The sequence below is a fragment of the Hemicordylus capensis genome, chromosome 4 (assembly GCF_027244095.1).
Source record: "Hemicordylus capensis ecotype Gifberg chromosome 4, rHemCap1.1.pri, whole genome shotgun sequence".
Lineage (NCBI taxonomy): Eukaryota > Metazoa > Chordata > Lepidosauria > Squamata > Cordylidae > Hemicordylus > Hemicordylus capensis.
Genome location: NC_069660.1, coordinates 96,910,711 through 96,928,616, shown reverse-complemented (window position 1 = coordinate 96,928,616; position 17,906 = coordinate 96,910,711). Strand labels below are relative to the sequence as shown.

Genomic DNA, 17,906 nt, shown 5'->3' with positions numbered 1-17,906 from the left:
CAAACATGATATCTTTGGACCCAGAGAAACAGTACCTTGGTACCTACTCGGGAGTTGGAAAAGCCCAAAGACAACCTAGAATCGGAAGGCGTGGAAGATTCAGAGGATGCTCTGTCCACCCACTCAAAATTAGCTTCCATGGGTTTCTTTCCTAATGACCTACTAGTCGATCCCGAGCCAAACTCACCATCTGAGGATTATATTCCTAATACATTTCAAGGATGGCCTTGGCCTTAGACATCCAGCTGGCACAGCAAAACAAGGGTGACTTAGATCCCCTCTTTGGTCTCATCAGCTTGGGCGCCTATACACAGATTTCCTTGCTGATGAACGCTGCCCATGTGGATATAACCAAGTCATGCTGGAAAAGACTTTCATCTCTACCACAACCAACTAAAAGGCTAGATAACTTTTTCTGCAGCCACACAAAATAAGTGGTGGCTGGGAGGTTCCTTCAGAGACACCCCACTCCCAATTCTGTGGTGGTGGAGACATCCCAGTCCAAAAGCAGAACACGGGTGGCATTGCAAGGGGTGAAAGCTGGAGTCCTTCAGATAGCATTTATACTCAGTCTTGGCACTTCACCTCAAAGTGGCCAATTACCAAGCATACAACATGAGGTATAATCATTTCCTGTGGGAGAAACTCTTTCTATTCTTGGACCAACTGCCACAGGATAAGAAAGAAACTGCCAAAGTCTCTTTGAAAGAAGCAGCGCATCTGGTCAAACAAGAACTTTACTCCCCGTGTTACTCAGCAGAATGTACCTCTAAGGCAGGCCTGCTCAACTTAGGCCCCCCAGCTGTTTTTGGACTACAACTCCCATAATTCTCAGCCACAGCAGCCAATAGCCAGGAATTATGGGAATTGTAGGCCAACATCTGCAGGAGGACCGAAGCTGAGCAGGCCTGCTCTAAGGTGATAGCAACCTCCATTGCAGTTTTGAGACATGCTTGGCTCCAATCTTTGGACTCACCCATGAGGCCCACACATGGATTAAAGATCTCCTGTTCGATGGAGACGTGCTATTTGGTGACAAAACAGATGACACCTTGCCAAAAGTACAAACATTATGCAGCACAGCAAAGTCCATGAGCTTTCAAGCGCCTACAGCTTGCGCCAATAAACCTATCCAGTGGTCCCATAACCAAGCACCTAGACCTGCTATTCATTCTGTGATCGTTCCTTTCGTGGCCAAAAGTACCCCCAGTGCAGGAGGAAATGGCCGTATCCCTACAACAAGACTCCAACTCAGAAACAGGCAGCAGTTGTCCTTCTCCAAAAAATGACTGCTGCATCCTGGCCCATATAGGAACCCGTCTCTCACCTTACCTTCAAGCTTGGGAACAAATCACAACCGACTCCTGGATCCTCACTATTATAAGAATAAGTTGCATTCTAGAATTTTCCTCAAGACCACTCCCCGTCCCAGCCAGTCATCACCAGACCTACACCAATCTACACCAATCTTTCTCCCTCTTGGAGAAAGGTGCCATAGAATCAATGCCAGAGACAGCGGAGTGGGGTATTACTCCCCATACTTGCCATATTCAAGCATGATGGAGGCATCTGTCCCATCCTTAACCTCGGGATTGAACTGCTGCATTGCATACAAACAGTTCAGGATAATCACAGTCCCAGTCATTATCTCTCTTCTTCAGAGAGGAATGTGGTTTGCTTCCTTGGATCTAAAGGATGCATATTACCACCATACGATTTCAGCACCAGAAGTCCCTCTGTTTCAAGATCGGCACTGCAACTTACATTCAAAACACTTCCATTTGGCCTAGCCTCCACACCTAGAGTCTTCACCAAATGCATGGCTCTGGTTGTAGCCTTTCTCCAAGAGACAGGCATCCAAATCTTCCTGTACAAATGGTTGATAGTAGCCGACACCCCAGGAGATACCTGCAGCCACTCAGACCACTATAAAATTGCTATACCGCCTAGGTCTCCAAATCAATTACAGCGAGTCTCACTTCAATCCTACAACCTGTATAGAGTTAATAGGACTGCTGTTTCATTCCAGACATGCTAAAATTTACTTACCTCTCAGGAAGATCCAGGTGCTTATCTCATTGGCCAAGAAGGTGGTGGCAAGGGACCAGCACACAGCACACAACAATTGCTAGGATACATGGCCTCCACAATGCATGTTGTATCTCACACACACCTTTGATCCACAAGGCTACACACGTGGCTCCTGCACAACTTGAAACCTCAAAAAGTCTTGTAGGTCACCTGCCTGAGCCTACTAGAGACCTTACACCATTCAGTGTTTTGGTGGACAAACACCACCTCGCAGTGGGAACCCCATTGCATCCCCCTACTCCCAAATACCTCTTAATGACGGATGCTTCAGAACTCTGATGCAGTGCACACACAGTCAACCTCCATCTAAAGGCTGCTGGAGCCCAGCAGAGACACATTACCCTACAAATTTCCTAGAGCTGTTAGCCAATGAAGAGGCAGATGCCCTGAGCAGGTCAAGAATGGACATGCACAAATGGCAATTAGACAAAGTTATACTGCACTCCCTCTTCATACGATGGGGCAGGCCAATGATTGACCTACTAGCATTCACGGAAAACTAACAGTGCCACTAGGGGGATGTGTTCTTAATCAGTTGGAAGGGCCTTTTTGCCTGCTTATTTCCACCAATACCGCTGATCATCAGAATCCTCCTCCAAAATACAGGAGAAACCAGACTGCATCCTAATGACACCGTGGTGGCCATGCAAACCCTGGTTTCCCCAACGTCTTCAAATGTCATCTGGCTGCTACCTACATCTCCCGCCACACATGCATCTTCTCACTCAGGCTGCTGGACATTCACAAACTACACCTCACAGCATGGCGGATATAACCTCATTCCCTCAGAGACTTAAAGAGGTCCTCGTGGCTCCCAAAAAAAAACCCCCATCCACATGGAAATCCTACGGTCAGAAATTGAAATGTTTAATAACATTGCTGAACTCAAATGGTCTCAGTACTTCCACCATAACCTCCAAAGACATATGCTCTTACCTAGTACACCTGAAGGAAACTGGGTTGAAAATGTCCTCCCTAAGAGTCCCCCCAACCGCTATAATAGCTCACACCCCTAAACACACACCTTCCTGGTTTCAGAACCCACCCATGAAACCATTCATAAAAGGCCTCATGAACTTCTACCTGAACGGTCCTATCATGATGTCGGTGTGGGACTTCTTGCTCATATTCTCCTGTCTGATGCACCTCTCTGTTCAAACCCCTGGCAACAATTGGTCATTGCCTCCTCTCCTGGAAAGTCACCTTCCTAGTAGCCATCACTTTGGCTCGTAGGGTTAGTGAGCTCTGTATATTGAGAGTGCCCCCATATCTCATATTCCATAAGGAAAAGGTGTTCCTACACCCAGACATTGCCTTTCTCTCGAAAGTGGTGTCTGCCTCTCATGGCTCCCAACCACTCACACTGCCGGCCTTCTTCCCAGACCCCAAAGACATGGCTCAACACCATATACATGCCCTTGACATAAAATGGGCATTGGCATCCTATGTGTACCACACAGCTCCGTGGCGGACCTCCTATCTCCTTGGTCATGTTTTATGAAGGCCAATGGAAAGGCAACCAGGTTTTTGCTCGGACTTTGTCTCCCTGGGTTAACACCATCCAGCTGTGCTGCCAGCTTGTGAAAAAGCCTTTGCCACTGGGCATAAAAGCACATTCGACAAGAGCCCTGGGCACATCCATGGCATGCAACTGGTCAGTTCCATTGGACGTCATCTGCCAGGCTGCAACATGGGCCTCACCACATTCCTTCATACAACATTGTGCTCTGGATATCCAAGCCTGCAAACACGCTGCCTTTGGTGGTTGTCCTGCAATCGCTCTTCGCATGATCTCCCACCACCAGGTAAAACCATTATAGTTTGCGATGCGCCCAAATGTGTAATGCACAGAACCACATCAAAGAACAACAGGTTGCTTACCTGTAACTTCAGTTCTTATAGTGGTCATCTGTGTGCTTATACACTCTCCGAACCTTCCCTCAGTAGTTATCTGGTATGGCAGACTGAGGAGGGAAAGGGGGATGCATGCACACAACAAGAGAAAGTGTTGGGGCTCCCGCCAACATTATGAAGAAAGTAGAAGCTTGGGATGTTCCCAAAGTGGTCTCTGTGCAGGCTTAAAGTCAAAATATGTAAGAGCACAGATGACCACTAGAAGAACTAAAGTTACAGATAAGCAACCTGTTGTTTTTGCTATTGATTTTACTGCATACAAAAAATCTACACATAGGGAGCAGTGTTTAAGAGAAATGTCATTTTGGAATGTCAGCGATGGGAAAGATGCAAGTAGACAGCATCAACAGACTTAGTTTATGACTAAGCACCAATGAAATTAATGAGACAAGTTAGTCATTACTAACTTGTCTCATTAATCTCAGTGTAACTTGGTCATGACTAACTTTGTCTGGATGCTGACCATTATATTTAGTTGTTTTCTCCTTTTACCTGAATTTTGCTTTGGTGGATTACTAAAGGAGTTCATTTATTAGTCTTTAGTAAACTGTTTGCCTGCTCTATTGCTCTATAAACTTAAATTCATACATATAAGAATATTTATTTCCAGTATGTTGGAACTGTGTAGCTTTTGCTGCTGAAATGAGTATTTAGCTGGAGATGACTGTCCTCTTTCTTTCTTTTTAAGAGAACTACAGTAAAGCGGACATGCATTAAAGCTCTGCCCAGCGTGCTGGTGATCCACCTTATGAGATTTGGATTTGACTGGGAAAGTGGACGTTCCATTAAATATGATGAACAGATAAAGGTATGCACATTGCTCTAGATTTCTCTGTGATCATCTTTTGGAATTAACCCTCATTTCTCTTCATTTTTCCTTCAGTACCAGGTATTCCTCTTGCAAGCCATGTAACTGTTTATTATAGACTTTGGGAAGCAATAGCCCTTATAGACTGCCTTACGGGAACAATTTTGGACTAGGTCCTGTAAAAATGAGCAAACTTGTTGCTTTATCCCATGGCTCACTCCATTCTATAAAGTATTTGCTGCGTTCAGCCTTTCAAACCTTGTCTGTTAGATAATACTGTATCAGAAAACTCATTAACTTGTAATATGGAGTTCAAGTTTAATCTGAAATTAAACAGTTCCCCTTTCAAACTTTCAAACAGTTCCCCTGGATGCTGAACATGGAGCCCTATACAGTTTCAGGAATGGCTCGCCAAGATTCTTCTTCAGAAGTGGGTGACAATGGAAGAAGTGTAGATCAAGGAGGTTCAGGCTCTCCACGGAAGAAAGTTGCCCCTACTGAAAACTATGAACTGGTTGGCGTGATTGTGCACAGTGGTCAGGCCCACGCAGGGCACTACTATTCCTTTATCAAGGATAGGAGGTAATGAGGTGATTAAGGGACAAAGGAACAGTAACCTAGGAGAGTCTTGATACTAGTTGTTCTTTAGTCACTTGCTTTAGTGCTTTAATGCTTAATAGTCCCAGCTATTTTCAAGATATATATTCTTCTTGGCTAACACGTTAAAAATGTGTGTTTGTTTTTTAAAATTTAGCAATTGTTAAGATTGTGTGTTACAATTCTCACTGTAGTTGATCTCTTTGGTGTAACCATAAGAGCTGGAAAAGTATTAGGAATCTTGTTTTGAGTTGTTAAGACATTGTACTTGACAGTTAAAATAGCCTGTCTGTCTTTGTACTGCCACAGGGGATCCGGGAAAGGAAAATGGTACAAATTTAATGACACGGTTGTTGAAGAATTTGAGTTGAATGATGAAACTTTGGAGTATGAATGTTTTGGTGGAGAGTATAGACCAAAGGTTTATGATCAGTGTAAGTATACATTTTGAATACAATTTATCACCTTATATTGCATTTAGAACTTTCTGGCCTCAGGGTTGTGTTAATCACAGCTAGTAATGTGGACAATGTGCTTTCTAAGGCTTTTCAGCTGCCCAGTTTGGTTTGTATATCCATTTATTATGTTACCTTTTAATATTATGAAACATACTTCTAGAAATTGGAAACTTTCTGTGGGAATTATTATACTTAGCTTTTCTGAACTGCTTGTGAACCATCAGTTTATCTGTGCTTCTTTGAAATGAGAGTTGATTGTCTCTAACAATTGTCTAAAAGTTGTAGTCAGGCCTAGATTCCTACCATAGGAGTCAGGTAATTCAGCTACAATAATTATTTTGAACTAGCTTAACCTGCACAGAACATCTGTGCAGTAGTCTCCAAACTCCCTGTTAGATCTCTCTTCCCCTCGCTTGTTTCTCTCTCTGCCGCTCTATTGGAGCCTGCCTGACTCACTTCCTCCCTCACAGCCACTTGCCCCCGCTGCCCTAAGGGGCACCAGCCCTTTGCCTACTCAGAGTGGGGCTGGCCGCAGCCTGATTGCCTGCAGGGGCGGAGGGCCTTGGAGTTGGAGAAGGGAGAGGTAACGCCTCCCTTTGCTTATGGGGGGAACCCCATACCTCGCCCCAGGACCCCTCAGTTACTCCTCCGTATGCACCCTCAATCCTACTCTCTCCATCCCCAAAGTACTAACACCCTAACCCTTCCCTCCCCCCCCCCAGCAAAGGGAGGCAACTCCTCCCACCGCCTCCACCACTCCCTTCTCCAGTGCCAAGGCTCACTCACTCTCAGCCACCCCCTTGCCCTTCACTCATGTACCCACTCTCAGCCACCCCCCACTTCCAGGCCCTGCCCCCAGCCCACCTCTTTTGGTTTCCACAGGCAGATGATTTGCTTGTGAGCTGAGAAACTCTCCACCCATAGCAATTTGTCTCTCTCTTTCCCAACCGCTGGCCTCCATCACCCTGCTAATCTTCTTTCGAGGAGGATGGCCAAGCCAGGGTTTCCTGTCCAGTCTGCACAGATAGCCCTCAGTGGGGTGACGGAGGCTGCTGGTTGGAGCTGACCTAGGCCACTACTGCTGCGATGCCGCTGCTCAGTGTCTCTGTTCCTTCCTCCGCCATCCTCCTGCTCCTCCTCAGCAGCAGCTGCCCCTCCGTCCGCCACTCAGCCCTCCTCTGTGCCTCTCTCTCTCTCTCTTTCTCTCTCTCTCTCATCAGAACTCTTGTGAGATGTACCACGTACTGCAAGGTGTGCCCCGTATGTCCTTAGCATTTTAAATATATATAGATATCTCATCTTTCAGCCAACCCGTATCCTGATGTCCGCCGTCGGTACTGGAATGCCTATATGCTCTTCTATCAGAGAGTCTCTGATCAGAACTCTCCAGTCTTGCCAAAGAAAAGCCGAGTCAGTGTCGTGCGTCAGGAAGCTGAGGAATTGTCCTTGTAAGTTAAATTGTTTCTAACTCCAAGCACTTGATGAGCGAGCAAGGTGTGTCACTACTGCTCTCCCTGCAAAATGTTTCACTTTTTTAAAAAGTTACTTAACCAGAGGTTAATGCTTTCACAAGGAACTCTCCAAAATTTATACTCTTGTATTCAGAGATGTCCACTTGAGACAATAGTTTTACTGTGCACTTGCTCAGGACAACATCTGAGATTTGTGGGTAAGGCTAAAGGGAAGCTGCAAAATTTGGAAGACACAGGTAATATATAAAGAAAAGAGACACTTCAGTGGCAGTACTGAATTTTTGAAAGCATAGCTTCGAAATGTTGGAACACCCCACTTCAGGATCAATTTCTTATCTCTGTAAACCCAAGTCCACACATCCTTTTAATGACCAACACATACGTAGCCAGATAAGCTTTGTCTTTTGCCTTCCAAATTTTCATAATTTTTAATTGGGTGTTGGTAAACTAACACACCTATTTTCATTGTAAATAAATATTAAATAAGGGGATTGGATGGAATGGTTACAAAAATAATCAGTGGGAGATTGTAGATATACCCCATAATTATACTCCATAGAAGCATGAGCAGAACTCAATGAAAGCTGAAGGAGGAGCAGGCTGTTAAATGCTCTAAGGTGAGTCACATAGGGACATTTATTTAGAAGGTTGAGCCTAACATGACACAGTGCACTCAACTTAATAGCAGTGCACTGAACTTAAAGACAGGAGGGGAAGCTGTGTTGATTTCTTGTTTAAGACTGCTCTGCATTCAGTTCCATTCACAAAGAGTGCAAGATTGTAGCCATAATCTGCAGATCTGGACAGTCAAGCTGGTAGCAAGGTCAAAATCTCCAAATACAGAAAACTAAGTACCATCAACATTCATTGCTGGATAATGTCCACACTTCAAAATTGTGTGACTGTTGAAAACTGCTTTGGCATTAAGCTTGCATGCATTTTCCCCCCAGATCTGCTCCATCTTCACCAGAAATCTCACCACAGTCATCACCACGGCCCCATAGACCCAGTAGTGACCGTCTGTCCATCTTGACCAAGCTCATCAAAAAGGGGGAGAAAAAAGGCTTATTTGTAGAGAAAATGCCTGTTCGGATATACCAGGTAACAAAAGCAATAACTGTGAAAATAAAGCATTTGGCAATAAACAGTAATTTTTCCTGATTAACTTCTTGGAACCAATAGCGTTTGAGAATGGAAAAGGGAGCAGAGGACCTGATCACAAAATGCCAAAGGATGGGCAGCGCAGATCAGCCTATGCATGGATGACTCCTCTACAGAAACACTCCTATACAAACACACGCCTGAGGGACCACCTACTCCCAAGGGTTTCTGCCCTCCCAACAAGGTTGTCAGAGGGGCCTTTGCTCCATATGCTGACATTGAGAGAAGCTAAATTGCCGTGCACACAGGATAGGGCCTTCTCTGTTGTCACCTCCAAGCTCTGGAATGCTCTCCTAGTGAATGTCCGCTCTTTGACATCTGTGACTACTTTAAAAAAAACAACTAAAGACCTTTTTATTTGTTCAGGCTTTTACCTTTTAGGGGCTGCCAGGTCTCAGCTCTCCTGCTTCTGTGTTTTTTATGGTGGTTGGTGTGTTATGGTTTTTTATCGTTTAACTGATTTTAAGGATTGTGATTTTTATGGCATTTTATTGTATGTTAACTTTTGTAAACCAACTTGGGATGCTTTATGAAAGGTGGTATAACATTGAACAATAAATAAAATAAAATACAGCTGAAGTTGTTAGAATGTGAAGATCAAAACCCTTACATATGTATGTAAGGAACTTCCCTATTTGGTTTTTAGCTCAGCTTGAAACTGAAACTTTTGATCGCTCTGGTGGGGCACAGTGGGGGAAGGTGTGATACTGTGATTCTCCTGGATGTCTCAGTGGCTTTCAGTACCATTGGCCATGATTCTAAAAGACATTGAGCCAACTAGTTGGGAGATGGGACAGAGAGGCCCTGGCTTGAGTTGACCCTAATCTTTTCTGATGAGTGGGTCCCAAAAGGAGAGCCAAGGGACTGCTACCTCCATCCCATGGCACTTGGTGTCTGGAATGCCACAAGGATTCATTGCATCTCTGATGCTTTTTAATATCTACATAAGGCTTCTATGGTATAGAGAGTTGGGCTAGGATGTCATCAACAGGCAGATGGAGACTAGCATCTCTCATTTATATGCAAGTTCTAAACTGGAGTGTGGGTAAGATGGTTTGGGGACTGGATGAGAGTGAACATACTATGACGATGACAACAAATATTTATTTACCAAAGATCTGGATCAAGATCCGTCGACAGCCATAAGAGTGGGTTCTGCGCCTGCGCAGGAATCCCTGCGGTAGCCATGCCTCAGCTTGTCGAGGCGTCCAAGCCCCACCCCCACGCAGAGCGTGCTATTTAAGAGCGGGCTGGGCGACATGTTCCTCAGTTCTTTTCCGACTGCCTTTGCGTTTGGACCAAGGTTTGCCGCCTCTCCTTCAGAAAGTTCCTCGAGTTCTGTTTCAAAATAGTAAAAATAATTATTATTTGGACTGTTTTTCGTGTATGACCTATTTCTGGCTGACGACATTTCTCTATTTCTGACTCGGACCGGCTGACGACCCACGACTGGCTTTGACGCGGAACGGACTAAACTATCCCTCTCGCCCACGGTATGACTGAGGAGAAAAAATCTTTTAAGAGGTGTGAGGGCTGCAATGCTAAACTCCCTTCCAAAGACCTCCATGATTTGTGCCTGATTTGCCTGGGCGAGGAGCATAATGTCTCCTCTTGCAAAATATGCCTCTCATTTTCAAAGCAAACGCGGAAGAATCGGGCACTTCACCTGAGAGCAGCAATATACGACGAGGTGTTAAGTCCCTCGACACCAGGCCCACCCCGTCCCTCAACGTCGAAAGTCTCACCTACTTCGACGCCTCACTTGAGACCAAGACATTCGTCCTCGGCGCGTTCAGCGTCACCTCATTCGAGACCTAAATCCTCGACCTCGACAAGTTCTGGGCCTCCTACACAGGCTTCGATATCGAGCCGCCCTTCGGCGTCGAAGGAAGTCTCTGTGACTTCAGGAAAATCCTCGATGTCGACAACGAAGCACAAGCTATCAGAGTACTGATAGGACAAGATCTCTGAAACGTCCAGCGCCGGTAACAATACCGACACCGGGAAAGAAACAGAAGTTAATCGATCTGACTAAAGATCGTACTCTGTCTCCTTCGACAACTCAGCCCTCCTCACAACCTCCTTCCGCACCTGACCATTGTGTCGAAGTCGACCCTCAGTCACCGCCTTCGAAGTCGACCCGACCCTCGACACCAAGACCGACGTTGATACCGGGCTTCTTGATGCCGAGAGCAAGATCGCTTTCACCGACTCTGACACCGGTCCCTTCGTTCCCCCCATCGACACTGGCTGCACCTGCTCCCAGCGTCCCATTATCGCTTCATACACCGGTGCTTTCTACATCGAAACAAGTCACTCCTCGATACCGATCACCACTTCCAGCGTTCGACATCGAGGACATTGCTCCAGATGCCGAAGTGGGCCTCCACCCTTCCACAACACAGACGCTTCTGTCTCTTCTGGACTCCACCGCAAGCACTCCATCCCAGGCAACATTTAAGGGTTTCCCCCCATCGGAGGAGGATCCACAAACTACCCTGGCTCTGCCATTTCATCCAGTGCCCTCACTCTCAGCAGCCCAGTTGCAGAGTCCTCTTCCCTGGCATATCTGTGAGTTTACCCATACGCCACCTGCCCACATATCTGGTTCTGGGCCAGCGATAACTTCCTGCTCCCATGCACCTTCCTCGGCACCAACCCGGCCATGGGAACCCTTGACATCACTCTCCTCCTCGATGTCGCTGACCACATTATCTGTAGCTGCTGCTACGTTTCGTCCAACTACCGTGCAGACAGCGACTCAAACTGATGCGATTGCTGTCTCTAATCGAACTGTTCAGACAAGGCCCCCAGGAACTCGCTCTATAGCGACTCAGACCTCGTCTCTCACGACCTCACCTATGACAACAGTACAAACTCAGACTGCGATGCCCACATCACCCACGACCTCACCCTCAGAGCACTACGGCTCGTCTGATTTTGAATCTGATCCCGAAGGAGAAGAGGCCATTGTGGAACCTCCCGCCGATGTGGCTCCGACAATCTATGTGTCCCCCAATGAAGAAATGAAGGCGTACCACAGGCACGTTCGAGCCATGGCAGACGCCTTGGGACTTGACCTACGCTCCAAATTGGTGACCATAGATGACCCTGTCTACAACTTCATGCTGAGGGCACAATCTACAGCACCAGTTGCCCTTCCAATGTTCCCAGTAATAACACGATCTGCTAAATGCGCTTGGGAGGTCCTGCATACTTCCACCCCAACATCTAAGCAGCTAGAAAGCCTCTACCGTATAATGGAGAAGGACAATACTTACCTTTTGAAGCACCCAGCTCCCAGTTCTCTAGTAACTGACTGTGCTTTTGCTTCCAAGGCTGGTAAACGACATGTGGTTCCGCCTGAAAAAGAAGGAAGGAATTTAGACCTTCTGGGTCGGAAAGTCTATGCAGCATGTACTGCCAAGTACACCCACAGTCTCTGGGAGAACTTGCAAACTGAACTTGACACTTTATCTCCAGAGGAATTCAGGGACAAATTTCATAAAACCTCACAAGACAGCAACTCAGCATCGCGAAACACTTAGCTGAGAGTGAGTCCAGGGCCATGACAGCTGCTATTACCCTCCGTAGGCATGCCTGGCTGAGATCTACCACATTACAACTGGATATGAGAGAAAGATAGAAAGTCTCCCCTTTGATGGCACTGGTCTGTTCAGTGAGACAACTGATGCCACGATGGAACAACTTAAGAAATCCAAATTTACAGCAAAGACATTTGCATCCCAACATCCACATCTACGTATTCATCAAAATACCGCTCATCCTATAACAAACAACACCCTTCGTTCCGTCAACAAGAACACAGGGATTTCGAAAAATCCTACCAGCCGTATCACCACCACACTTACCAAAACAAGTTCAAGCCTTCTCAACCTCAACGTCCCAAGGGGTCAGACACCCAAAAGCGCCTTTGAGACGCAGGTCCGGCCACCGTCACCTCTCCACTCCCCATTCCCGCCATCGGGGGAAATCACATCTCGACTGATGGATCTCAACACTGATCCACCTCTAGCACGGCCTTCCATCAAGCTGGCAAGTCATGCCCCTGCATGGCAACATATAACATCAGACCGTTGGGTCTTGAAGATTGTATCTTCAGGGTATGCCATCAAATTCAGGTCGATCCCACGGTTCACGGGTATGAGGTTTACCCCTCCTTCTACTACACTACGGGAAGAGGTCAAAGAACTATTGGAGAAAGGGGCGATTGCCGCGGTGCGGTGGGCAGACAGACGGGATGGGTTCTATTCCCGTTATTTTCAGATTCCAAAATAGGATGGAGGCATCCGTCCAATCATGGACCTTTGCAAACTGAACAGATTTATCCACGTCAGGAAGTTCAGAATGATGGCGCTGCAAAAAATTCTCCCGCTCCTCCAAGGAGAGAAGTGGCTAGCAACGCTGGATCTCAAGGATGCCTATTTCCATGTCAACATCTGTCCCCAACATCGGAAATTCCTACGTTTCACAGTTGGCTACCAAGTGTACCAGTACAATGTATTGTCCTTCAGACTGTCCACCGCCCCAAGGGTCTTTGGGAAATGTATGGCCACAGTGATTGCCTACCTCAGAACACAGGGAGTCACCATCTACTCCTATCTGGACGATTGGCTCCTGGCCTCAAGAGACCAAAACGGGTTGCATTCTCAGATCCGCTATATATTATCAGCCCTCCACAACCTAGGCATCCAGGTCAATTGGAAGAAATCTCATCTGGAACCAATGCAAGTGGCAAATTACATAGGCACAGTGCTGGATACTATACGCCAAAGAGCATTCTTGCCGGAAGAACGGTACAACTCAATAAGGGACCTAGTGACTCTGTTCCAACACCACCCCATCCAACCTGCGCAATCCATTCAACGCTTACTGGGCCTCCTGGCCTCCTGCAATGCAGTAATCCTTTATGCCTGCCTGAAGATGAGGAAACTACAGCTGTGGTTTCTCTCTGTCTTCCACCCGGCGAGACACAGTCAGAGGAAAACGCCTCAAGATTCCAGCTCTGATTCTTCGATCCCTCTCTTGGTGGGCAGAACGCAAAAACCTCTTGGAGGGGGTACTATTCCAGACGCCTTCTCCAACAGTCTGGCTGACAACGGATGCCTCCCTACTGGGATGGGGCGCACATTGTGCGGGTCGACAGACCCAGGGCAAATGGTCCCTGAGCCAGAGTCAACTCCACATAAACTTTTTGGAATTGCTAGCAGTCTTTCTTGCTCTACGATCTTTCCTACCAATCTTAAAGGACTCCTATGTCCAAGTTCAATTGGACAACACAACAGCACAAGCATATATCAACCATCAGGGCGGTACGGTCTCCCGAAGCTTGTGCACACTTGCTCTCCAGATGTGGCACTGGTGCATCCATCACAGGATATATCCTCTTGCAGTTCACATCAAGGGACTAGAAAACATCTTAGCGGACAGTCTCAGTCGAGTGTTCCTTCAAGACACTCACCACGAATGAGAAATCGACCCCAAGTATATCAACCCACTCTTCTGCCGATGGCTGCGACCGTCCGTGGACCTGTTTGCAACCTCGAAGAACAAGAAATGTGCTCGTTTCTGCTCCAGAGCAGGTCACGACCAGAGTCACTGGGGGATGCTTTTCAGCTAGACTGGACGATGGAGACGCCGTACATGTTTCCTCCTCAACCTCTGATCTCAAGAGTGGTGGCTCGCCTCTTGGCATGCCCGATACCCTGCATCCTCGTGACGCCATGGTGGCAGAGACAATCATGGTTTCCACAAGTATGCAGACTGTCCAAGAAGCTTTTCCATCGTTTCCCATCAAACCCAGATGTTCTCTCACAAGACGACAGCCTCGTCCTTCACCCAGATGCTCAAACTCTCCGTCTGACCGCTTGGCAGATAGGCTTTTAGATGACATTTTATTAAATCAAAGAAAGATATCCACGAGACGTAATTATCACAAAAAGTGGCTTCGCTTTAAGACCCATGCAAAATCCCACAGTTTTTTGCCAAGGCAAGCTTCCATCCGTCAGGTACTCCTATATCTATCCACTCTGAAGTCACAAGGATTGGCTAATGTTTCCATAAAAGTCCAGCTAGCCGCTCTCTCATCCCAGCACCCAGGGTGTGAGGGTAAGACACTCTTCTCTCATCCTCTGAGCAAAGCCTTCTTAAAGGTCCTCTCCAATGTCTACTCTCCCGTAAAATCGCCAATGGAGCCATGGAGGCTATCATTAGTGCTCTCATCGCTAACTCAAACCCCCTTCGAGCCTATGGCCACAGTGCCTTTAAAATTGGTCTCCTTAAAAACCACATTCCTAGTCTCGATCACAACAGCTCATCGTGTAAGCGAACTTACAGCCCTGAGAGTAGATTCCCCATACACCCAATTCCACGAGGACAAAGTCCGTATGCAACTAGACCCCTCTTTCGTGCCAAAGGTCGTATCAGAATTTCATTTGAACCAAGGTATTATTCTACCTACCTTTTTCAGGAACCCGCATTCAGCCCTGGAAAGGTCCATGCACTCTTTAGACGTCCGTAGAGCTCTCTTATTCTATATGTCATGTACAAAAGATTTCAGAGCCACTATGCGCCTTTTTGTGGCCTACAGCGGCTCCACCAAGGGCTTGCCGATATCTCGACAAAGGTTGTCTAGATGGCTAGTTAACCTCATCTTACTTACTTATGAGATACAGCACAAAGCGCCTCCGAAAGCCATCAAGGCCCATTCCACGCGGGCTTATGCTTCGTCGGCAGCACACCTCTCAGGAGTTGGCTTCTTGGACATATGCAAAGCAGCTACATGGTCGTCCAATCTCCCATTTGTCAAACATTACGCCATAGATGTGCGCTCTACTGCAGAGGCTAGTTTTGGGAGAAGCGTCCTTAAAAGGGTGTTACAATAGCACTGCTACACCCTCCTCCATGGGGAGCTTGCTAAACACCCACTCTTATGGCTGTCGACGGATCTCGATCCAGATAAACAGGTTGTTTACCTGTAACTGATGATCTGGTAGAGATCCGTCGACACCCATAAGACTCTCCCATCCTACCCCTCTGCAGTAGTGATGCTCTGCTATGTGCGCAACGTTATGCTTGCTGTTGTTCTTGAAATGCATGCATGAAATGGATTTAAACCAATTAAAACCTTGTTCTCGGTTGCTGCAATCAAGGCATCTCATTGGGTTATCCTCGTCATGTGCTCCTGGGCAGGACTATGTAAAATTCTAATAGAAGCCTTTAGAGCCCGACGGGGATAACCCCACCCCAGTTCTTATAGTCCTGCGTTGCTCCTGGCAGGCTTTTTTCCTTCCTTCTCTGGTCAGGTTATTATATCTTTCTTCTGTACTTGCACTTGTTTGTCATTACTGTCCATACTTATCTCTTCATTTTTACCTCGTTCCTGTCGTTATATATCTATATCTATATCTATATATCTATATATAAATTGTATAGCTATTTCTTGTATACCCCTTCTTCCCTGCCCCCCTGTCCATCCCCCTGTTATATGGAGCATGCAGGGAGGGTTTTGAACGTTTATGTGCCAAGGGGGCAAGCAAAACCGGACTTTCCACGGGGCACTAGGGCTCCCGGCTCGCTTCTCCTGCCCTTCAGCAGCCCACTAGCAGCCAGTGCCGCACCGCCACTTGCAGAAGTCTCCCGCCTCCCTGTTCCTTTCTCGATGGTCTCTGAACCGTCCAAGCGGGCAGAGCGAGAGGCCTCTGCTTCACTCCCACTTCCCAGCGGTGATAGTTGGGGAAAAACGGAAGGGGAGTAAGAAGGCAGCCCGCCGCAGAAGCGCCTGATGCGCAGTACAACGGCTGCGATTTACCGAGAGCAAACACGCCAGGAAGAAAAGGCGTGAGCCGCGTTTGCACTGTTGAACTCTAAATTGAAGGCAGGGGCCATCAGACCTCTCACAATTCCCCCCCTACAAGCCGAAATCAGGGCTTTAGCTGGGGGGAGTAAAAATGGCGGCAAAATTGGGCGATTCAGAAGGGAGACAAGATGGCAGTCGCACAGAAAGCTCTTCTCAAAAGCCCACCAAAATGTCGGACGTGATGCTGGGAGACAAAAGAACCTCTGGATATGTGTGTGGTGGTGAGCTCTGACCTCAGCGAAGGGGGTTCCGGGCAAGCTACCATAAGGCGGGCTTCGCAGCCTACTCCTCAGGCTATACCTAGAATGGTGCCACCTGAGTGGCAAGCTTGGCTGAAAAATGCCATTGTGGACACAGTTTTCCAATTGAAACCCACAAAAAAGCATTAAAAATCTAAAAAACGTGGACACCGTTCCTCATCTTCAGAAAGTTCCTCAGATTCTAGTTCCCCCTGTGCCTACACCTAAAAAGGTGAGGTACAAGCGTAAACACACAAAGGGGGAAAAGAAACCGTCCAAGAAACCAGTATCTATTCACTCCTCTGAACTCTCGAGGGAGGAGTCTGGGGATCCTACGCCCAAGGACATTAGACTCAGGGCAAAAGACAAAAAATCAAAGCTGGTGCCCATATGGGATGAGAACATCACCGAGGGCCTGGCAGGGCCGGGTGGAGGTGGCCAGGATCCAGATCAGGACCTGTGCCCAGATAAGGAGGAAGGAGAGTGGTCTAGGGCGGAAGATTTAGATCATTCTCAGGTCTCACAGCGCCTCTTCTCCCCAGAGGACTTTAATCCACTTATGACTAAAATTATCATTACCATCGGGCTACAGTCAAAACTGAACTCTGAGCCAGTTTAGACTCATAAAGGTGATTTAGTGTTTCCTAAGGCTACAGTAAGCCATGTGATATGTTGCTGCCTATGCAAGATTACTTTACAGAGACAATCAAAGCAGAGTTGGCTATGCTCGCATTGAACAAGAAACCTGTTCCAGCAACTGCACGTTTCTATTCCTTCCAACAAGAAACCACCGATCTACTCAAAAACCCCAGCACCAATGCCCCAATCACCCAGTTGGTTACGGGATCGTTGATTCCATGAGATGGATAAGCCTCTTTGAAAGATCTTTCTGGGGAAAAGGCAGAATTTGCGTTCATACGGGTGCATGACAACTCGTCTCTTGCGACACGGTCCTCCTCAGCTGCATCTATGGTGGTAAGAGCCAGCCTATTGTGGCTCAATGATTTGCTGGATGATACTCCGGCGGATCCAGCTCGACTCAGACGACAATTAGTGAAGCTTCAATGGGCCCAGGCATTTGTGGCAGACACCACGTTGGACTCCATTCGATTCTTCTCCAGAGCATATGCTGCCGCAGTAGTGGGCAGACGTGACCTGTGGCTAAAGGGTTGGCAGGCGGACGTCACTTCGAAAATAAACCTGTCAGCCGTACCTTATGACAGCTCCCAAGCTTTTTGGGGGACTCAGCCCTCAAGGATGTGCTGGTGGAATCGAAGGATAGAAGAA

At 47.1% G+C, this 17,906-nt stretch overlaps 1 protein-coding gene across 1 annotated transcript in view; it reads left to right on the top strand.

The window, feature by feature from the left end:
- Positions 1–17,906, top strand: part of USP24 (ubiquitin specific peptidase 24) — a 195,879-nt gene that overhangs the window by 132,188 nt on the left and 45,785 nt on the right. Inside the window, exons 47-51 of the mRNA XM_053242957.1 lie at positions 4,694–4,813; positions 5,175–5,395; positions 5,720–5,844; positions 7,175–7,316; positions 8,291–8,441. Of these exons, the coding sequence (XP_053098932.1) occupies positions 4,694–4,813; positions 5,175–5,395; positions 5,720–5,844; positions 7,175–7,316; positions 8,291–8,441 (759 nt within the window). The remainder of the gene's footprint in view (positions 1–4,693; positions 4,814–5,174; positions 5,396–5,719; positions 5,845–7,174; positions 7,317–8,290; positions 8,442–17,906) is intronic.